At 47.8% G+C, this 23,569-nt stretch overlaps 1 protein-coding gene across 10 annotated transcripts in view; it reads right to left on the bottom strand.

Moving 5' to 3' along the window:
- Positions 1-23,569, bottom strand: part of LOC125307776 (neurobeachin-like) — a 296,002-nt gene that overhangs the window by 51,321 nt on the left and 221,112 nt on the right. For 9 of the 10 annotated variants that reach the window (XM_048263836.1, XM_048263826.1, XM_048263827.1 and 6 more), the window contains one exon: positions 215-332. In XM_048263836.1, coding sequence (XP_048119793.1) covers positions 215-332 — 118 coding nt within the window. Of the gene's footprint in view, positions 1-214; positions 333-19,003; positions 19,140-23,569 lie in introns of those variants that run through there. The other variant, XM_048263835.1, reaches the window with a different exon arrangement.

Here is a 23,569-nt window from a genome sequence, read left to right as displayed (position 1 = left end):
CATCACATTTCCTGTTTTGGTAACACTTTCTAATAAGGTGCCATAATAAATAGCAAACTAGTCATTACCTAACCCTTTGTTAATATTTGTAACTTGGTCCAAATAGATATTTTAGTAACAATTAACAAATATGAACAAAGGGTTAGGTAATGACTAGTTTGCTATTTATTATGGCACCTTATTAGAAAGTGTTAACCCAGTTTTTGTTTCTTACTTCTGTTCGCCATGAAGACCTCCATCGCCGTGTTCTGGAGCAGGTAGCGGCGAGAGAACACGGCGCGGATCTCGCTGAACATCCATTTGCCATGCAACCCCTCTGAGTAGGCCAGCACCTGCAGAGATGATGGCCGAGAGGACGAGGAGGAGATGGACAGACAGAGGGAGGGGAAGAGAAAGAGTGGGAAAAAAGAAAAAGAGAGAGACAGAGAGAGAGAGAGAGAGAGAGAGAGAGAGAGAGAGAGAGAGAGAGAGAGAGAGAGAAAACATTAGATTTAAGCCGCTCGTGGACAGAGGGAGGTCTTGTCAGGGCGGACGGTGCTGAGAGAGAGAAGCAGAGTCGTATCATTAGCCAGCGCTCATGTTTGACAGCGCCTCTTCACAGCTTGCGGACTCCTCATCAGTACCATCTATGGGTGGACTCCCCCCGCACCCCCCATCGGTCGGTCGGTCGGTCAGCCCTAGCTGCAGGGCTAACAGGGCAGCTTTAGCGGTAGCGCACACCTCTTCTTCCCCCACGGCACGGCTCTGACACCTCAGTAATTTCCTCTGGCCACTGGGCCGGCTGATTTTGCAGGGGGTTGGACACGCAGTGGCCGTCAGGAGGGCTGGACAGGCACGCCTAATCAATACCCCCACAGAGAGAGCTCGACACAGGGGCTACACACACATGTAGGTCCATCATCACACCTACACACAAACACACACACACACACACACACTCACACATACACCCGCACACACACCCGCACACACACACACACACACACACACACACACACACAAAACACGCACACACACACACACACACACGCACACGCACACTCACACATGTACCCGCACACACACACACACACACACACAGACACACACACACACACACACAGAGCCCAGGGCCTTGCAGCAAGATCAAGAGATGCTCTCTGAAAGGTGAGAAAAGTCCCCTCCTCACTCTTTTACTTGTCCATCTTCTCTTCTCCTTTCTCCTATCCTCTCACTCTTCACCTCCCACAAGCCTTCTCCATGACATGTGTGTGTGTGTGTAGGTGAAGCCCATCTTCTCTATATGTGTACGTTATCAGTGTGTGTGTGTGTGTGTGTGTGTGTGTGTGTGTGTGTGTGTGTGTCTGTATGTGTGTGTGAGCTCAGCAGCTGAGAGTGAGCCATCGCACTGGGCCAGAGGTCAGGCCCCATGCTAATAGCTGGCTTTCTACAGAGGTGACAGGAGAGCCTGGGATCGCCTTTAATTTCTCCCTGGAATACCTTTCCCTCTTCCTCTCCCTGTCTTCCCTCGCTCCTTCCACCCCTACCTGCCTCCACCTCTCCCCTCTTCCCTTCTTCCTCTCGACCTCCGCCGCTACATCAAAGCCTCAGGGGCTCAATTAAAACTGGATTACTCCAGCACACACGCTCTACCTGACACGCGGTGGCATCTCTCCCACCAGACGCCCCTCCTCACCGCTCCTTCAACACACACACACACACACACACACCACACACACACGCACACACACACACACACACACACACACACACACACACACACACGCACACACACACACACACACACACACACACACACACACACACACACACACACACACACACACACACACACGCACGCGCACACACACAGGCACAGAAACACATACACGCCAGAGCACACACAGGCAAACAGACACCCGAAGCTGCACACACATACACACACACATACACAGACACACACACACACACACACACACACACACACACACACACACACACACACACACACACACACACACACACACAAACATAAGTACACAGGCACTCACGCACGCACACACTCACGCACACACACACACACACACACATACACAACCACACACACACACCTCCTTCTGCCTGACACCTTAGCAACCCACCCTTGCTCAAACTGTTGTCATAGAGACGAGAGAGGAGAGGAGAGAAGAGAAGAGGAGAGGGGAGGAGCAAAGAGAGGAGAGGAGGGGAGAGGAGCAAAGAGGAGAGGAGGGGAGAGGAGAAGAGAGGAGAGGAGGGGAGAGCCCTGCGGCACTGAGAGGAGAAGAGGAAGGGAGGAGCAGAGAGCGAAAGCTGGTAGAAGAGAGGGAAAGATGGAGAGAGAGAGAGTGAGAGAGAGAGAGAGAGAGGGGGAGGAAGATCAGCACTGCTGGCGATAGCCTGTGTTCTATCTTACAGTTTCTGGTTCTCTCTTTCTTATTCTTTCGTCTCTCTTCCCCCTCTCCATTTCCACTGCTCGAGCACGCTTCAGCCTCTCAAACACTGGACCTCCCTAAACAACCCCCGTATTTACTCCTTCCTTCAGAACACTCCCTCTTCCACCCTTTCCAAAAATGCACATTACTGCCACTAACTACAGTATAACAAAGAAAATAACTAATGAACTAATGAATAATGCATTATTATTATCCTCCTAAAAATAGAGAACCGGATCAAATTTAACATTACGATGGACTAACAAAACATATAAACATTTCTTTGGCTCTGTGTGTCTGTCTTGGCTGGAGGGTGTTAGAGCAAAGCTGGAGTGGGAGATGAGGCTCCAGTACTGTTTGCATTTGATACATGGGGGCAGACAGAGCGATGACAACACAGCGCAACAACAGCAAACAAGCAGTCCAGCAACACCTTTCATGGGGAGCTAGCCGGCCGACCCCCCTCCAATGCCTTTTGAAGCACGGGGGCGATGCGGGGAGTTAGTGTGGAGGAGGGGGTTAGATAACCGAAAAGGCCCCCTTAGCCTCATTACGTTCCATTAGTTGGACATTGTGAAGACAGGCGCTTATAATTCTGAGGGAAAAAATCCTCAAAAGTCCAGTACAGTATAAGAGGTAGAATGGTTCAAAACGGCTGCTCTCCATGCTAGGCATGAAATACACACACACACACACACACACACACACACACACACACACACACACACACACACGCACTCGCACACGCACACACACCGAAGAGTGCTCAATAATTCATGCATTTCTACTACTTCTGTCCACTGACAATCTTAGCCGACCACAAATGCCTTCCCAGGGTAAATATAGTACATGTATTCACTGAAGATACCACAATATGTGCGCCGCGCAATCTGACGCAATGTCTTGTGAGGACATCATGTTGGTTTCGCAGGATTGCCTGAAATTGGGGACTGAATTGTACTGAGCAACATTAAAAGCTAGGGTCACTGGTCTTTTATTTTAAAAATAACTTCACGTGAGGCAACAACAACAACAACAACGTGAAGCTCTACAAATAAACATTTCATAAAGTATCAGTATAAGCAACATAAGTAGCATAACTGAGTCTGATAGCATTGACACACTTGAATAGTCTGTTATTTTAACTGCCACCTGGCTTTAAGAAGAAGATTATGGATTTAAAATACTTACACCAGCTACCGAGAGCCACTGTCACCATAGACATTACAGTGTAATTGGTGTGAACGATTTCACATGCTGTCAGAATGACAGAGTTGACACTATCAGCAGTGCATCTGTGCTTCATGTCAAGGTGTTAACGTCAGACATTTTACAAGCAGGAATGAATTTAGTTTGAATGTTAAGAAAAGCCAAACAATGGATTTCACAAAAAAAAAAACATTTTGCAGAAAAGGAGGAAGCACACATATTGAAAAAAAGTACAATCCATTGTCTGCCGAAAGACAATGCATGTGGGCAATATGTGTAAGTCTGTTTGCCCTCTTGCTCCCAGTCACCCCTTCAAAGAGAGTGTGTGCACATCACTCCCGCTGAGACAAAGTGCAGGCCAAAGGGCTCGCTGGCAACAAAAGAGACAAGGCCAGGGCAGAAAGAGAAGGAGAGGGGAAAAAAAGACCCGTCTTCAAACGAGGCCCCGAAGAGGCCCCTGTAGAATTCTGGGCTCGTTTTGACAAAGCGCAGAGCCCTCATTTTTTTATGCTCTCTCTCTCGCTCGCTCTCTCTCTCTCCCTCCCTCCCTCCCTCTCTCTCTCTCTCTCTCTCTCTCTCTCTCCCTCCCTCTTTTGCTCTCTTTGTCAGTGTGGCCCAGCTGTAAAAAATGCCATTTAATGAACCTGTCTGCTGAGCCTGTCCTCCTGCCTGTCAGCGGTGTCAGGCGGTGACGAGCGGCGGGGACGGCCGCCTCCAGTCCCAGACAGGCCTGCCAGCTGGAGGCTTCGGCCCCAATCTAATCACACCAGCAGCCCAACCCGCAGGAGCAGCAGCCTGCCTGCCTGCCTGCCAGTGGGGGAGAGGAGGGGAGAGGAGAGGAGGAGAGGAGGATGGGAGAGGAGCTGAGAAGAGAAGAGGAGAGGAGAGGAGAGGAGAGGAGAGGAAAAAGGGATAGAGAAAGGGAGGAGGAGGATGAGGAAGGAAAAAAATGGAGAGGAGAAAATATGGGAGGAGAATGGAGGAGAGCAATACAGAGTAGAGGAGGGGAGTTACAAAAATGGAGAGCAGAAGAGAGGCCAGGAGAAGAGGAGTAGAGAGATAAATGGAGGGGATAGGGACCAGTGAAGGAGAGGAGGGGAGAGGAGGTGCTTCCTTCGAAAAAAGGAGACAGAAGGACAATATTTGGAATGGAGAGAGCAGGAGGGGACGGAGGAGAAAGAAACAAATCTCTCCATAAAATCTATAGAAAATTCTTGGCGTTGGTGGGTGGGGGTGGGGGGGGGTTAGGAGAAGGAAGTGAAAAGAGCTTCTACCAACCCAGTCTGGCACGGGGGGGGGGGGGGCGGGGTGGTGCAGGAACATGGCTCCCTTCTACTCCTTGTAAATGCACCTCATATTATTTCAAAACACACACACACACACACACATACACACACACACACACAACACAATAGTCAACCCCTAGGGTTAGTGTGAAGCCCAACCTCACTTAATTCCATTTTCCTATATGACCCCTATACATCTCCTTCTTATCAACACTCTCTCTCTCTCTCTCTCCTCCACACTTCACTCCTACAGGGCTCAGGTGATGGAGTAGGTTGTGCACGTAGAGTGTGAAACAGAGATAATATTTTGACAGATGTGACAAGACAAGTCAAAGCAGCCACAGTCTCACTGGCGTTTAGACTTAACCTTCAAAACACTCCAACCTCTTCCTCTCTCTTCCTCACACCACACACACACACACACACACACACACACACACACACACACACACACACACACACACACACACACACACTTCATTAGCGCAACTCTTGAGGCTTTCAAGCACAATAGTTGGGTGGCAGTGATGGGGATGGGGTGACTGTTAGAAATGAGCCCTCAACATCAAGCATGAAAACAGATTCAAAGATCTTTCATCTCACTTTTCAAAGGGACGCCACCCCCACGCCCTCCCAAAGCCCGGGGCCGCTGGAGGGCTTATGACAGGGGGTAAATACATCTGAAAGACCTGACACTCACATGCACACTCACACACATGCAGACATACCGGCAGTAGCGTGTGCGTGCGCACCGACACACACCCACCCACACACACACACACGCACACACACACACTTGAAATAAAGCCATCCCTTTCTAACCGATCAAACGCACATTTGCACACACAGTTACACACACACACACACACACACACACACACACAAGGAAATAAGTGCAATCCCTCTCCATGTCAAATTTGTGCTGATATGTGGCAATGAAATGAGTGCGCGTGGCGGACCCAAGCCAGCATGACTGATATATTTATACGTGAGGGCTGGAAGCAGTGACAACTTGCTATCATAGCACCTCTGCCAAGTACTCCCTTCAGATTTGTCTAATAGGCTTCCGATGAAAAGCCTCACATCTGCAGGAAGGCAGACAGAGTGAGCAGGGCAGAGAGATGGAGAGAGATGGAGAGAGAGAGAGAGAGAGAGGGATGGAGGTGTGTGTGTGTGTGTGTGTGTGTGGGGGTGTCAGGGACAGCCACGCTCATCTGATTTGAACACTGTGACCACCATGGCGACAGAAGCAGGGGCTGAGGGACGTTGACTCGGTCAGTGGCTTAGACTGATACACCTGTGTCATGACCATGCTCACACCATCGAAAGTGATGTTGGCCAGGGCCACAAAAGTCAGAAGTACAACTGTCTCATTACAACACACATTGTGTGTGTGTGTGTGTGTGTGTGTGTGTGTGTCTGTGGCCTGACTATGACATGAAGCGTCACGGTGTAAGGTCTACAGGGTTGACTGCTGACACAGTCAGACATGTGCATGGGAGTGTGTGTGTGTGTGTGTATGTGTGTGTGTGTGTGTGTGTGTGTGAAAGAGAAGGGGCAGACCCCTATTCCACACAAAAATCTTTTACTGAGGGTGACATGTGAACAGGTGGGGGCTACTACACACACACACACACACACCCACCCACCCACCCACCCACCCACACACACACACACACACGTACTATGTTTACGACACAGCTCTGCAGGTTTCTCCTCACAGCCCTCCTGTAGCAATGAAAGCTCGTTCAGCCCTACAGTGGCGGGTGACAAGGTGCGACAACAGCACTCTCCTCTCCTCTCCACTCTGTGTTCGCTGCCCCTGTCACGAATCCCCTCCCTCCCTCCTTCTCTCTCTCTCTCTCCCTCTCTATTTCTTTCCATCCCTCTCTTTTTCATCCCGACACGCCAGACAAGGTAAATGTCTGGTTGCCGACCCCCCTCTGCTCACAAGAGAAATATTGTCGCTTTATGTGTCATCCTTTATCTGGTGCTAGCATATGTCGAGTCGTTTGTTCGAAATAAAAGTCAGGTATGCAACGCATGAGCACAGCATATAGGGTCTGGACAAGGTTGCAGGGACACAATGTGCAAAGTGCACAGGACAAAAAAGGCAAAATGACTTGACAATATAAAATGACATAACCGTAATTTCCCAACTATTAGCCGAGGTTTATACATTGATTTTGCAAAATTGCTTCAGCTCTGAGGTTAATACACAGGGGCAGTTAATATGGTATTAATATGGTTTATTTTTCTATATTCTATACTCTATTTGACACTGCTTAATTTATGGAAAAATTACTTGTTTGGCTGCATCTTCTTAGGGTATATGATTTCAATAGAAACAAAGAGGTCAAAAGGCTTGAAATGATGCACTTCAAATATGGGAGTATAAACTCAAGTGTGAGGAATCCAGTGTTCTAACCTTTAACCTCTAACCTTTAACCTCTCACCTTTCTTATTAAGCGCTTTCAGATATAACCTCCGGAGTATATGAGGAGGTTTGTCAAACGGAGGTCCTACCCTTCGGATGATTCAGATATGATGCTAACCTGCGGACCTAATACTGACCTTATACGGACATATGTGTGAACGACATACACGCATATTACATAATCTCCATGTGGTTGTCGAGTGAGGGGTGGGGGCTTGTAGAGTTCACAAGATGCGAGATATGACGCAGAATATATGCGGCCGCTGCCTGTCACAGCTGCTTTTTGTTTACAAAGTGTAGCCTATGCATTATGTAGACTAAAGAAGAGAAATCTATTGTGCATAGGCTAATACTTGAAGTAGGCTAGTCACATAAGTGCGCACTTGAAATTGACCTAGCCTACAGTATTTGTATGTGTGCTTCAAATAAACACATTTATCTGTTTTCAATGTTATGTACCAGAATTAGCTATAGAACCCCAAATCTGGTTTGCGTTGGAGAGAGAGAGCATGCACAAACTTTATGGTGGGCTACCAGCCAATTCAGTAGACTAACTCAAGACTTCAAGATCATACAACGTTTTTAAGCAACAAACAAAATACTAACATTAATAACAGTGAAGTTGTTCGTTTTTTTTATGGTTTGTTTTTTTCCAAAAGCATCCTCTCCCCATGTGTCGCATTTTACGTGAAGGAGCTTGGAACAAAGTTGGGTTTTCTTTCGTTTTCATTTTCTCTAGGCATATATGCTCAGCAAATATCAGCGAAGTTCAGCAGGTCATGAAGGCTATCAATGAACAGAAAACCGTGTTGGCTAACAATTTATTAAATACTCCTGTTATTGTCGTCAACGACGCCGCTGTAGGCTACTGCCTTTTCAGCGCCTTCTGCTTATGATGATTCAGTCTTCTGAATTCGCTTTTGTCCTTGCCATGCAGTTGTAGGCTAACGGTTCTAACGTTCCCTTCAGGTGTTCTATCAAAATGTTGTATGCCCTCATGGACAGTAGCTCCATTGATGTCTGCATCTTTCCAGGTCAGAGATTTTCTGGACAGCACTATGCCACTCCATCATAACACTGGCATTTAAGTCAGATCTAACCACATGGACGCACGAAAGAAACGTCACCAACACGCCCTCTCACTAGGTGTGAATTTTAACCGCATGTTCTACTCCTCGTTCAGACACAGCACATTTACATAATGTCCGGAGGAAATACTAGGGGGGGGGGGAGTAGTATAAACACCGGGTAAATTCGGACTTCCATATGACCGGTTATGTCGTTCAGATATACGGCCCCACCGTTTAACATCGGCAGAACCTCCGGTCTTACACGTATGTCTGAAAGCGCTTTATGTCTCACACTTGTGCACAACGTCAGTAGGATGTACACAACTTATTTGTTTGATTTCCAGAAAGCAAACCCATAAACTGAGGCATTCACGCACAAGTGTCTTTGCCTTTCAAATGCCAAAGGGTCCAAGGGCTTTCTTCCATCTGGTCTATAGGGTCAAACAGTGTGTATGGCACAAAAGGGCGACGAGACGAGGGGAAGCAAAATATCATAAAATACCACATTACCCAATATTACCAGAGAAAGAGGGGGAGAGGGGGAGAGAGAGAAACACTTGTGTCCTTTCAATTCCTCCTCCAATAACTCCTATAATATCAAGTGAAGGTGACAGCATCTCGTATGGGTCCCTCTCCGACGCAGGTACCGTGTGAGAGAAAGAGAGGGGAGAGAGAGAAGAAAGAAAGAAAGAGGTGAAAAGATAGAGGGAGCGGATAAAGCCACGAGAAGATGGATGCAGGGTGGAGGATGCAGATTTGCATAATCAGTGTCACTATACATTTGGGCTGGCTGGCAGAGTGTGGCGAGGGAGGAATGGGGGGGTGACACACACACACACACACACACACACACACAGAGAGCCCCATCTGAAGGAGAACCCAGCCACCACAGCATGCAGGGAGATGAATGAATATGCATTATACATGCCCGGCAGATAACTGCCTCAAATGTCCGGCCGAGTTTGTCAATAACGTTTACATCACCGGGGTGCATTTCATGTGTGTTACCAGGAGGTGTGCGTGCATGGGGGTGGGGTAGTGTATGTGTGTGTGTGTGTGTGTGTGTGTGTGTGTGTGTGTGTGTGTGAGAGAGAGAGAGGGAGGGGGGGGGGGGTTACAGTGGTATGGCATGCATGCAGATGGGGGCCCGTAGGAGTTTAAAGCCCCAGCCTGTGAAGGCTTTTTGGGATGAGGGGATGAGGTTGTGAGGGTTGGTGGGATTTATGTGACACCAGCAGAAAAGACACCCGAAAACCCCTCCGACTGGAACCGACATTCGGCAGCGCAGACGTCTGTCGGGGGAGCGGTGGCCTATGCAGGAGATGAGACGCTGTGAATGTCAAAGGGACTTTTGCGTTTCTTCTTCTGAGGGGGCCCTAAACAGGATCAGTGCTTTCAACTTTTGAGTTTCATTTTTTTAATTTTATTTTTTTCATGAATGGTCATCTCCAAATGCATTTAGCCTCATATAGGCTTTATAGGCACAGTTTAACCCACACAACACACAAACACAAACACACACACACACACACACACACACACACACACACACACACACACACACACACATCAATCTGGATAAATAGCCCGAGAGGAGGCTTCAGTGTTAAGGAGCTTGGGGAGAGGCCCAGGCAATGGCGGCACGGCGGATGCCTTTAGGAAAGCTCCCCTAATGGGCCTTCTTCAGGGACTCGTCAGCCGTAAGATGACGGAAATCTCCAGCAGCCTTTCCTGGCTGCCATGGACAGAGAGTGGGAAAGAGAGAGAGAGAGAGAGAGAGAGCAAAAAAGAGAGAGAGAGGGCTGATCGCCTCTAAACCCACTTATGAACCTCCAAGCCTGGGTGCAGGGATGGTGGGGGAGGTACTGAAGAAGGGCATGGGGATGGAGAAGATGAGAGGATGGAAAAAGAGTGCGATGGAGGAGATGGAGAGAGTGAGAGAGAGAGAGAGGGAGAGAGAGGGAGAGAGAGAGAGGGAGTGACAGAGAGAGCACTGAAGGGCCGAGCAGGCAGACGACACAGCAGCTTGACACAGGAGGCCACCGCAAGAGTGACAGAATGAGAGAAAGAGGAGGAGGAGAACAAAGAAAAAGAGAGAGTGCACTCGACAGAGAGAGGTTAAAAAAAGAGAGCAAGAGAAAGAGAGACAGACAGTGAGAGAACGAGAGAGGGGGAGCGTAAGCTGTTTGTGTAGAAAACCCTGATGAGCAATGAGTGCCTGGCTCGTCCTCAATTAATCTTGTCTTTCCACCTTTGCCTGGAAGCCCTCTCCACCCTCCACCCTCCTCCCTCCACCCTCCTCTCCACCTCCTCTCCACCATGCCAAGGTAGCAGCAGCAACGCCATCAATTATCCCCCTCACCCCTGCTATTCACTCCCCAATCGCTTAATAATATGTTACACGTTTGTCCACCCTGGTATAATTCTTCCTGTCACCTCCACTATATCATCCGGAAAACACCCGGATCTGCTTGTACTCCCCCATCCATCCCTCTCTCCTCTCCTCTCCTCCAGTAGATGGCCTTTTGAGGATTATCACGTGTGACACCTTCAGGGATGCTTCCGGAATGTTCCGCAAAGTGTGAGTGTTTTTTTTACATTTTTTTATTACTCGTTGAGTAGAATTAGCAAAACATATCTGTCCTGTGGGCCTCTCCATGACAGGGGGTGTAGCTGAAAGGAGGGATGGATGAGAGAAGGGGATGGAGGTAAAGAAAGGAAAGGTAGATCAGGTTAGTCCCTAGAAACAGAATTTGCACTTGTAAATTTATGCTAATGTGAGCCTTTTGTCAGAGGCTCACCCCTGGGATGTTATGAGAGGCATTTGGATTGGGGGGGCTGTGGTGTGGTGTGGTGTCTTCGTGAGAGACAGGCAGAAAGACAGACAGAGAGCGGGGATAGAGGGATGATAATCTGGGTGTTGAGCGCGGTAGATAATTTGTGCCTGATCCCCTTGTAATTATATAGTTTAAATCTTTTTATGCAGTGCTAATCCGGCACAGAGCGGAAACTGACTCGGCTCGGGCGAGAGCGCTAGCATGTCAGCAGAGTCTCACGCCAAACCCGTCAACAACCCCCAACCACACACACACACACACACACACACACACACACACACATGAACACCCCTCCTTCCCCCCGCCTACTTGCTCGCGATCCCGTCTTAGGTGGGCGGAGAGGGAACCACGTTGATGTAATTACTTTGACTTTATTTATGTGATGCGGAGTGCGGCCTTCCATATCACACCACCCCACACACGGGATTTAAGCAGGAAAGAAGAAGGGTGATGCCAAGACCGGGAGAAAGAGTCAGGAGGGGGGGAGGGGGGTTTATACATTTGTGAATTCCTTTTGGTGTGATTTTTTACCTTACTGTATGGAGGGAAAAAAATGGATGGATTACTTGAGAAGACAAGACAAGGAGGGAGAGCAAGAGAGACCATGGGAGAGGAACATGGAGATACCAAGAGAGAGTTATAAAAAATTCAAACAGAGAAGACAAACTACCGATGAAATAAAAATGAAATAGAGTGACAAGACCCAAACTCATGAAAATGAGGAGCAATGACAGAGAGAAAGAAAAATGGAGTAAGAGCAGGAAGTTCTCTCTCCCTCTCTCTATCTCTCTCTCTCCCTCCCTCTCTCTACCTCTCTCTCTCTATCTCTCTCTCTCCCTTTCTCTCTCTCCTTCTTCTCCTGTGCCTGCAGGCTCGGCTGTCTGCTGTCCAGAGGGACCGCAGGCCATTTTGCAGGCCTGCCAACGCTGACAGCCAGTGACAAGGCGCTCGCCGGGCCCTAATTTGACTAATTACACTGGATTACAGCATATTAATGCAGCCTGTTTTCTCCAGGGCTGTTGACCTCGCCATGCTAGCACTTTCTCCTTCTCTCTCTCTCTCTCTCTCTCTCCTTTCCTCCTCCCTCTCTCTCTTTCTCTTGTCCTCTCTTTCTCCTTCTCTCCTTGCCTGTACTCCTCTCCACCCCTTATGTCGTTTCCTTAAAGGGAGAGAAGAAAGAAGAGGAGAGGAGAGGAGATCTTTGGCATTTCCCTCAGCTATGAAAATAGAAGTTGCTCCATGCTCCCCCCGCCACACACACACACACACACACACACACACACACCACCACCACCCCCACCACGCTGTCTTTGTCTGGGCTGATCAGTGGATGTGTGTATCACAGCAAGGCCCCAGTGCCTGCCTACGACACGCAAACCCCTCCAGGCTTCTCCCTGACACCTCTATGGGGGATTCTCTGATAACACACACACACAAAATATCGTTCTCCATCTTTCCCTCTCTCTCTCCATCTCTCTCTCTCTCTCTCTTTCCATCTCTCTCTCTTTCCATCTCTCTCTCTCCATCCCTCTCTCATGTGAATGAAACTAGAGCACATGGAGCACTGACTCACTGTGCGGGGCTTTCTAAGTGATTTATGTCTCAAGTGTATATATTTGTATCTGGTGCTCATATCTTAGCACCACTATTTTCTCCGTTCTCCACGCTTCTCTTTAGATGGGCTGAAATATTGTGCTGAAAGACGAGCTTGATTAATGGGCTCGGTCCCGATGGGTCACGTAACAGTGACAGACCCAGTTTTTTTTTTTGTTTTTTTCTGGGGAAAAATGTCTTTATTTGTCTCTATGTTTTTGAAAGTGTACATCCCTCAGCACAGAGTTGAACATTTTTGTGTTGTGAAAGTAATGACACAAACAGCCCTGGGGTAATTAATACTGTGCAGTGTTCACATAAAGACATATCTCTAAACTACACAGGGTAGGCTAGAGAAAGGAATATTTTGGGAACCCAGCAAGGACATTTTTTACTGTACATGTATTGGTATGTTCTCTCGAGCTATAATACTACCTAATGTGTTGTCATGAGGGGTAAAGAGGTGTTTACATCAGTTTGCCTCCAGTTGGTTATAGATCAAAAGAGTGCCCAGCCACTTGACTCTGGTGCGTTCAGGATTGTCAATCATTTCATCACACTTTGATGATCCAAATTCAAACTAGCACTGGACCTGTTCACACGGCCTCTGATTAACATTCATTCTCTCTCTCACACACACACACACACACACACACACACACACACACACACACACACACACACACACACACAGAGAGACACACCCTCCACTTATCATTCACACTCCATTCATGGTCGTGCACCACTTTAAGAGTGCTTACCACCAACATTGAGAGGAATCCAACTGGAATATTTTCCTTCGCACAAAGACGCTCTCACACAGGAAATGAGGCGTGGGATCACTGGGCTTTAAAGAGCCCGCTTCTGCCTCCGATATCCCATAGCACCCCCCGGTTCCAATAACCAACTGTGCAATTCATACGATGCTCCAATGATAATCTAATTTCTGATTGTCGCATTTTGCTAATTTTGCTATCCTCGAAAGAGAAAGAGTGAGAGAAGGGGAGAGAAAGAGAAAGAAAGAGAGAGAGAGCGTGTGGAAAGTTCCAGAAGCTGAAGTGTGTTTGTGGAGGCTGGGTAGACGGATGAAAGCCTATAGGCTGTGGCGACGTGCTTCCAGGGTTCGGGCCGTCCACATTGTACAGAAGTCACATCAAATTAATGCTGAGGGCCATTTGCAGGCTTTCTTCTGGCGAGCTTTTCAGAACGGATTAAGCTATGAAAACTCTGAAATTACTAAAGCACCTATTAAGCCCCCTGCTCAGCCCTTTCTTCTCTCCCCTTCCCTTTGAAAGCTTTTGAATGCAACGGGGCACACAATCAATTTGGAGTAAAAGATGTGTGTGTGTGTGTGTGTGTGTGTGTGTGTGTGTGTGTGTGTGTGAGAGAGAGTGAGTGTGTTTGGGGAAGGGGGGTGGGTGGATGAGGGAAAAAAAGATGAGTCATTGTATGCATCCCTGATGAAACACAATGTCAGAGATGAAGAAATAAACTTAGTAAATAAACAAGTCTACCTTTTGAGGTTTGCTCCCTCAATTAAGCATTTGCACACACAAAAGTGTGCATATTCACACATTAACACACACAAACACACTACAGTAACACTATTTTTCTCACCAGATTAGGCAGAGCTTCAGTAGCTGAGCTTTCACTAAATGGGCCCAAATCCCCTTTTCCCCCTCTTTGCACCTAAGGGGAGTTCTGCTATTGTTGGGAGTTAATATTATTATTATTCATATGATAGCTCCGCTCTGGCTATTGTGCTGTGCGGATCCCGGCGAGGCGGAGCGGGAGACCGGGGCTCTCTGGGACTTCCATTGGGGACTGACGAGAGGACGGCTAGGCCCCGGACCCGCTCTCTGGTAGGCGGCCGGGCTTAAAGCACGCTGGGAATCGCGTGAGAGGGCCGATTGTTGCCTCTTAACAGGATTGAAGAGGGCCGAGGGAGGCACTTGAGAAGCAGGTCGTGTGGAGTTAAACGCCTGTCACACATTCGTGAGAAACGCTCCGGAACACTCCGGGCAGGCACCACACACCCCACAATAACACTCACACACACACACACACACAATAATAAAAAAAAAAAATACAAACTATCAGTGGATAATAATAATGAACAATGAAATAAATACATTAAATAAAAAAAAATAAAATGTTTTCCTTTTGTTCTTTACCGATTAGTTTATGTGAGGCAAAACTCTTAAAGTTCTACTTCGAAGCATCTAATGAAAGTTCTCAAATTCAGTGCAAAATTCTGTGTACATCCAAGCTATGCTAAAACCTTTCAGCAACAAAAGTCCTTTCAAGATGTTTTTGAATGGGCTCTACATGAGGTAAGAAACTATAAATAATTCTATCTCATAAAACCGTATAACACATTACAAAGGAAGAAAACACAATACAACAGACTACAAAGCAAGCATGACAAGAGCGAGTTTAGCCTAATTGCCAAGAATATAATAAATTTGGTGTTTTATGAGACAAAAATTGATGGAGGTAATTATACTAATGGTTAATGAAGGACCCATTCATATGAAGAGGGAGTCGGGGGGGAAAGAGAGAAAAATTGAGAAGAGGAGAGCGTCTCACAACATGGGGGGAGGAGGCGGCGCGAGCAGAAAAATAACAAGCTCTCTGGGGGCATCTGCCTATTAAAACGGATAACCACAGTACATCAGGTAAAAAGAGAGAAGGAAGGAGGGAGGGAAAGAGAGAGGGAGAAAGAAAAAATAGAGAGAGACTAGAGACTGAGGGCAGAGGAAGCTTGCCTACCTAGTACGAACACACACACACACACACACACACACACACACACACACAAACACAGACACACATAATATTTACGTATGTACAAACGTGTACGCACACACACAAACGTGCACACCCACCCACCCACCCACCCACACACACACACACACACACATAATATTTACGTATGCACAAACGTGTACGCACACACACAAACGTGCACAACCAACCCACCCACCCACACACACACACACACACACACACACACACACACACACACACACACACACAACACACACACACACACACACACACACACACAAACAGCCGGTGCCCCTGCACACAAAGAGCCAAGTCGTCTGTGGCACTGCTGCCTCCCAGCCCCAGTCCCACACAACACTCCCCAAGCACCTCAGCAGGTCACAAGCCCTCACCACATGGTGAACGGCAGCTTTGTGTCGACCCCACCCCCCACCCCCAGCCCACTCCCCCCACCACAGCCTACACACACACACACACACACACACACACACACACACACACACACACACACACACACACACACACACACACACACACACACACACACACACAACACACACACACACAAACAGAACACACACACACACACACACACAACAGAACAATGGTCCCTCTCCTGTAAGCCCTTCGCCCCTTGGCGTGAAGCCAATTTAATATGACCCTTATTAAAGTCTTAATTGGATTGCCAGCAGCACAGAGGCACCGGGAGCGCTGGGCAACACCCGTGCATTCAGCGCCGCGTCCCCCTCCTGCTCCGCTGCTCCCCTCCGGCTTTGTGTCCTATCGGCGGGTGGCATTAAAGGCAATCCAGCATAAATCTGAAACGACGGCCAAAACCTTTCAAGTCGAGAGGGGAGAGAAAAAAAAAAAAAAAAAGGGAGTCGCCGGTGCCAAAGTAAATGTCCAGCAAGGGACAGCTTCTCTCTTTCTCCCTCTCTTTCTATCTGTATCTCTCTCTCTCTCCCCTCCTCTCCCTCTCCCTGTCCCTCTCCCTGTCCCTCTCCCTCTCTCTCTCTCTCTCTCTGAGTTCAGAGGCTGGTTGGGATCTCTCAGGGGGCTGCCGCTGGCCGTTGGTGCTGGTGCTGCAGACAAAGCCCCTGTGCTGGGCCATTGTGCGGCTTTTCACTGCCGTAAATGCCTTAAACTGGTGACAACTTAAGGGCCCCCGTGGAAAGGCCTCTCTCTGGGTGCAGAGCGAGCTCCGCAAAAGAACGGCAAAACACCAGAGTGTCCAGGCCTGCGCCCTCGGACCCAGGGGACGGAAGGCTGCAGCCGAGCTGGCAAACGTCTCCCTGCTCGCCCTCCAAAAATGATGGTGGTAAACGTTAAAAAAAAAAATCCACCAGTAAAATAAACAGTCCCTTTGCACAAACATCAATCACCTTAATTACGGAAAACACCGTAATGACAATAATTACGAGAATATCTAATTAAGGGGGGAGGGATGAAGGACAGGGAGAGTATTAATAGCAGACAGGTGTACGACACACCACAATTACAGAGCACCAAATTAGTTCATCGCCCCAAGGCAAACACGGCAAGAAAAGGCGGAGAGAGTGAAAGAGAGAAAAAAGGAGAGAGTAAAAGAGAGAGAGAGAGCGTGCGCTAGAGAGAGAGAGAGAGAGAGAGCTAGAGAGAGAAGGGGGCAGGGTTCTCTGACTAAAAAGGGAATTGCAAATAAGCAAACAGAAATGTCTTAAAGTGTAAATATTAAGCTGGAGGAGTAAGAGCTAGAATCTCAGCTAGCGTAGAGGGAGAAACAGAATCTGAGAGAAAAAGAGAGAGATAGAGTTAGGGAGAGAAAAGGAAAGAAAGAAAGAAAGAGAGGAAGAAAGAGAGAAAGGTGCAGCTGAAAGCCGAAACGTGATCAAGGGGATGGGGCCGCGTGGCGCGTCAGGCCTTCTCCTCTGTCGGCGCGGCAACTGGCAGCACGTGCACACGTCTTAGCCCAGTCAATCATCCGCCGCCCCTGCGAGCACTGCCTCCTGCACTTGACCTATCAGATTACCCGGTGCTTCCCGAGCCGCCGTTCGTTAAGACGAGTGTCAACACCCTCGGTGCGCCTCGCAATGAGCCGCATCTCACCCCTGTCTCACCCAACACACACACACACACACACACACACACACACACACATACATTGCATCCCCACCCACTCTACACCTTCAAGTGCGCCTCTGCCAAAAGCTGGGTGAACTGACAGCGTAATAAAATCATTTGAATTTCAACAAGGCAGAACGCAAACCCCACCACTTTTTTCTCTCCCTCTCCCTCCTGACTTTTCTCTCTCCTACTAACAGAGGCGATGTTTTGTTTAGGTTTTCTCTCCCTTTCTCTCTTTGTCTTTTCTTACCTCTCTATTTATACACAGACTTTAGTTTACAGCTCCATCTCTACCATTGTTGGGCTTTTTCTCTCTTTGTGTGTTTGCACAAGTCCACTTCTATCTCCCTCTCTCATATTTCTGTGTTCTTTTATATGCTCATTTGTAAAGTAATTACCGGGTACCGATCTGTATGGATTTTTTATGAAAACATTTCCGACACCTACAGACATATAAACACAGATGTCCAAATACTAGTCCACTTGGTCAGTGATTATTATATTATATTTCTCTCCTGCCTCACAGCATCAGGTCAGGGCCAGACTCATCCTCTCATCATTCAGTGTGCATGAGGCATCTCCAGAAGCCTGCCAGAGGAGCGCCTTCTCAGTGCTTCCTTCCTTCTCTCCCCAATCTCATCCCATCTCATCACACCCCATTGCATCTGAGCTCCATATTTTATTCTGTGGGCCGGTGCTGCGCCGGCCATCAGCCCCAGCATGGCTACCCGGTAGCCTGGGGCCAGTTTCAGCACATCCCGGAGAGCCCCGAGGCAGAAGCCTTTCCCCTGTCAGCTGCCTCCCTTCCCCTCCCTCCCCCTTCCCCCAAACTCTACTTCACCCTCAACCAAACTCCACCACCCTATCTCACCTCCACTATCCTTCCTCCCTCCCTCCCTCCCTTTTTCCCTCCCTCTATCCTCCTCTCTTCCTGCTCTCCCTGTCATGACTTTTTCATGGGCAATGCGGCACATCCGTTGTATTCTTTTTCAACATCAGCAGGGAGCTCGGCACCAGCCCTCCTTAATGAGTCCCACAAATGACAGGTCAGCGCCAGCCGAGCCACACAGCCAACCAGAATTTTGATTGGTCGAATGGAAAAATACTAGGAAGTGCCATGTTCTGAAAGGGACCGGTCTCACCATTCCGATCTGACTGTTTGCACAGTGCTTCCATTTTGATCATTCCGTGACAAGAGGATAAGGAGCAAATGTGAACAGAGGTCTTTGGTGGGGTTCACACTTACATGCTTTTCACTGATCACTGGGTTCCTGGCTGTCTAGTCTCAGCTCTTTCTATAATCGGAGCAAATGAATGGTGCTGGATACTGCATTGGCATCACTGTGTAGCTGTCTAGCTATTTCAGCTACTGTGGGGAAAAGACATAAATATATTAAAAAGTTCTTCATGACATGACAAAGGCCAGAAATATATATATGTATATATTTGAGAGAGAGAGAGAGAGAAACATGGCCCAATGATGGACAAGGATTTAATGACTGTGCTGAGCTGGTGTACACACACACACACACACACACACACACACACACACAGAGAGAGAGAGAAAGACAAAGAGAGAGAGAGAGAGAGAGAGAGAGAGAGAGAGAGAGAGAGGGTTAAGGTGGATGTCTGCTTTTACTGTTTCTCTTTGTGATAATTACCATGTAAAATAAGCAATTGGCCACTGGTCCCATATGCCCTTCCTTTCTCCCCTCTGTGCAGAGTTGGTGGGGAGAGAGGGGTCACATTAGACACACCACTTCTGCCTGCCTGCCTGCCTGCCTGCCTGCCTGCCTGCTCCATTGTTTGTCCGGGGCCCTAATGGGCAGACACTAGGCCGCGCAGGACCACCACCATGACTAATCGCACACGACAGAGACTCCTGCCTGCCAACGCCGCCTGTCTCCCACCTCGCTTTCTTCTGCCCTTGTGCATTTCTTTCCCCTACGTCTACTAACTACACACACACACACACACACACACACACACACACACACACACACACACATGCAGACAGACATACACATGCAGACACGCACACGCACACACACGCACACACACACACACATGCAGACACACAAACACACACACACACAAACACACACAAACACAAACACACACACACACTCACACAAACTCATTCTTTATGTTTCTCATCCTCCTTGATTCTTCTTTCTCTCTCCAACAGAAACACAACGACACACTAAGGCACAACCACACATTGCAATTGCAGCTCAAATCATAAAATGGTGGTTTACCTCTTTAGCCCTTAAACTACATACCTGAGGTCAGTTTCTCTGTCCTCCCTCATAACATTTAACAGCATTTCAGTGAGGAAGCCCACAGCTCCAAACTGTTCCCAGAACAGCTGTTAAGAGGGACAGGAGCAAGTGGAGCGTGAATGTGCCCTCCGTGTGGGTTGACCCGGGCAGGGTTCGGATCTGGGGAGTGGGGGGCACGATGTGGGCAGAGGGTGCGAACGCAGCAGGGGTGCCCACTCAGCGCCAACTGGACTCCCGCCACGGCTCATCAGCACTGGCTGATGCTGGGCCGGCCCTCAGACACTGGGTCCGGCCAAATGAAAGGAAGAGGTTTTTCTTCTCTTACTGTTATGATGGGGAAATACTATGCGCATGAAACATGATACAAACCTCAAAGAGGACTGCTGTTAGCAGGCTTCCACTTTGTTCTCCATTCCAGATTTGTAATATGTTTTCTATCCCTTTCTTCTTTTCTCTCGCTCTATTCATTCTATTCTTTTTATTATTTTTACTCTCTCTCTCTTTTCTCCATGAGTGAATGCATAAGTGGGAGGAAGTGGGAGAGTGTGATTGTCAGTTGGCAATTGAGCTGATCACACGATTATACGAGAGAGGTATCAGTCAATCTGTGTGTGTGTAATTAAAGTGGCCCGAAACTAGATTACATGCACACACACACACACACACACACACACACACACACACACACACACGCAATCACAAAAGTCTATCACAAGCACATGATGAGCGATTCCTTCCTTGAGCACGCCCCCCTCCCCTCTCCATTCACAAGTTGTCAGTCAGGCCCCCTCTGTTTTCCAGCACAGATGAAGAGATGCGGAGTGGAAGAGAGAGACAGAGAGAGAGAGAGAATGAGAGAGGAGAGCTGCTGCCATCATGAGCTGGAGCACAGGCCACTTCCTCCCTCTACCCACTGACCCCCCCATTTCATTAATGGAAATGATCCGTCAATATGCCCGAGTCAATTCACACGTGTCCTCAACCCGCGCCAAACAATGGGCACGCCGGGCTTATGAACTCCCGCCAGTCCATAAAACAACTGCTGCCGGCGCCAGGGGACTGCCCCTCCGGCTCCGCCCATACACCCCCATCACTCGGCAACAGACCACCAGATGACACAGATGGGGCAAATGACACACACACAGAAAAGACAGCGGGGCTCCTTTTGTAGGGGCAAAAGTGGGAGTCTTTTCAAGGAGCCATTCACGGAACAAATTGGGGAAATCTAGTAAAACGCACAAACAGTCAAACACACACACACACACACACACACACACACACACACCTCTTGCTCTTTTTATTAGCACAGAGGTCCCACGTCACAATAAGTGAAATCAGATTTATGGGTTAGCTGCCTTTTGGCCTGGTGTTGGGGGTAATGGATGTCAATGCAGCGAGTGGTGGTGTGTTTTAATAAGGTGCTGCCTTAAAGCAGAGAGCACGGAAGGGCTGTACGCTCATTACGGACAAAAGTGACCAAAGAGGGACAGCAGACTGCTGGTTCCACAATTTAAATGCCATTATTCTTTTGTTATGTTGGTGTGGTTATTAGCATTTGCACGAATATGTAATGTATGCGTACAAGTATACTAAAATTAGTGATTTGAGAAGATGGAATTCAGATTGTGGGGCTAATTTGGTTAGAATAAAAGGCTACAAATAGTGTAGTGCTATTAAGATGATACATCTAAACATATTCAGATGTACACAATTAGTTAAAGTATGCCTTACTTTTTATACACAGCATACACAAGAAGCTCAAACATATTTTGAGCTGCACTCCTCTGAATCCTGTCCACATTTTAAAATAATAGTGATTAACAATTATTTAGGACTCCAGATTCACATCAAATTGAACTAAAAGAGAAAAGCTTGGGAAATGTTTCCTAGCGTCCTGTGCCCAACCTCACTCACCACAACACATCCCTGTGTGTGTGTGTGTGTGTGTGTGTGGGGGGGTCACGGTGTCAGTAAAACACACCGGGAGGTACAATCACGCACAAAGACAAGCGTCCAAACACACTCCGACACTGCATTACAACCTCCATGAGTGGAGAGTTTATTACAAGCATAGAAGTGATGTGTGCAAAAGTGTACTCTTCCTTTGGCCCTGTCCTCCTTTACCCTACCTCTTTCCTTTTTTCCTCTCTCTCTCACACCATCCTGCCTCCCCTCCTGCTCTGTCTCTCTCCCTCCCTCTCCCTCTCTCCCCCTCCCTCCCTCCCTCTCTCTCTCCTCCCCTCTGCAATCTGCATAGAGAGACATTTGTCATCATTAGCTTGCCTCTGACAGTTGGCACCCGGCACCTCAGATCTCAAGGACTGGCAATTATGAAGCCTTCATCCCTTATTTGGGTTACATGGCCTAATTTCATCATGAGCCTATAGCCACTAGCATTTCATTACCGCAGACCCCCAACCTGAAGAAAGGAGTCATATCTCTTTATCTCTATATATATATATATATCTATCTATATATATATATATCTATCTCTCTCTCTATATATATATATATATATATATATATATATATATATCTCTCTATATATATATATCTATCTCTCTCTCTCTCTCTCTCTCTCATATGCTTTCATTTTTTCACTCTCTCTCTTTCTCCCTCCACTCTTTTTCTTTGTTTGCCATTTCTCTGGCTGCCTCTTGCAAACCCGCTTGCGTTCCCAGACAAGGGTCATGTAATTAATTTGAAATTCATAATGTCTTCTCCTCTTTCCCTCCCTCTCTCTCTCCCTCACTCTTTGGCACTCTGGCGGCTGTTGCGATTCTCAGAGGCCGCGTGCGGCTGGGTCAGTGGGCAAATGATTACAGCCTCAACCTTTCGACGGGGGCCGACGTCTGGCCGACATGAAGATTAATCGCCGTGTGTCGAGCGCACCGGCATCCTCTCTCGCTTGCTCCACCACGCGGGAGGTGCATCCTGTTTCCCTCGCCAGGAGGAAAGCGGGAGCGCAAATAGTTAGGAACGAGAAAGAGACAAGACAGAGAGAGAGAGAGAGAGAGAGAAAGAGAGAGAGAGAGAGAATACCCTCTTCATAAAAATGCTAACCTTGACAAAACTGGCTAATTCAAATGAAATGAAACACAGTACGGCTAGCGCCGCTACACAACAATGGAAGCCAGAGAAGAGGAAGAAAGTCAATAAATAGGTAACAAGGCCTCCCGCTATCATCGCTGACAAACAGTTTCCCCGGCCCTGTCACACAGGCCAATATTACAGTATTAAACAGGCTCAGGTGTAAAGAGGAGAAGGGATAGGTTAACAACTTCTGTTTGAAATCAACAGCTTTACAGGGAAATTGGTGAAGGTGGCGAAAAGCCATTGACTGTGCTGGGTGATTTAGAGGCTTTTAAAATGATGAGGCGTACTACTCATTTTCTGCATTATTATGTAAACCAGTAGAGGCAAATAAAACGCAAATTATATTAATGTTAAATCTATGCAAATGCATGCATGTCATTTATCAGAATGGCTGACAAGCGTCCTATATGAGAGAGAGTGGTGGGGGCAAGCTT

Source organism: Alosa alosa, chromosome 15 (genome assembly GCF_017589495.1).
Source record: "Alosa alosa isolate M-15738 ecotype Scorff River chromosome 15, AALO_Geno_1.1, whole genome shotgun sequence".
NCBI classification, from domain to species: Eukaryota; Metazoa; Chordata; class Actinopteri; order Clupeiformes; family Clupeidae; genus Alosa; species Alosa alosa.
The sequence above is the reverse complement of the archived record's forward strand: the minus strand, read 5'-3'. Positions and strand labels throughout refer to the sequence as shown.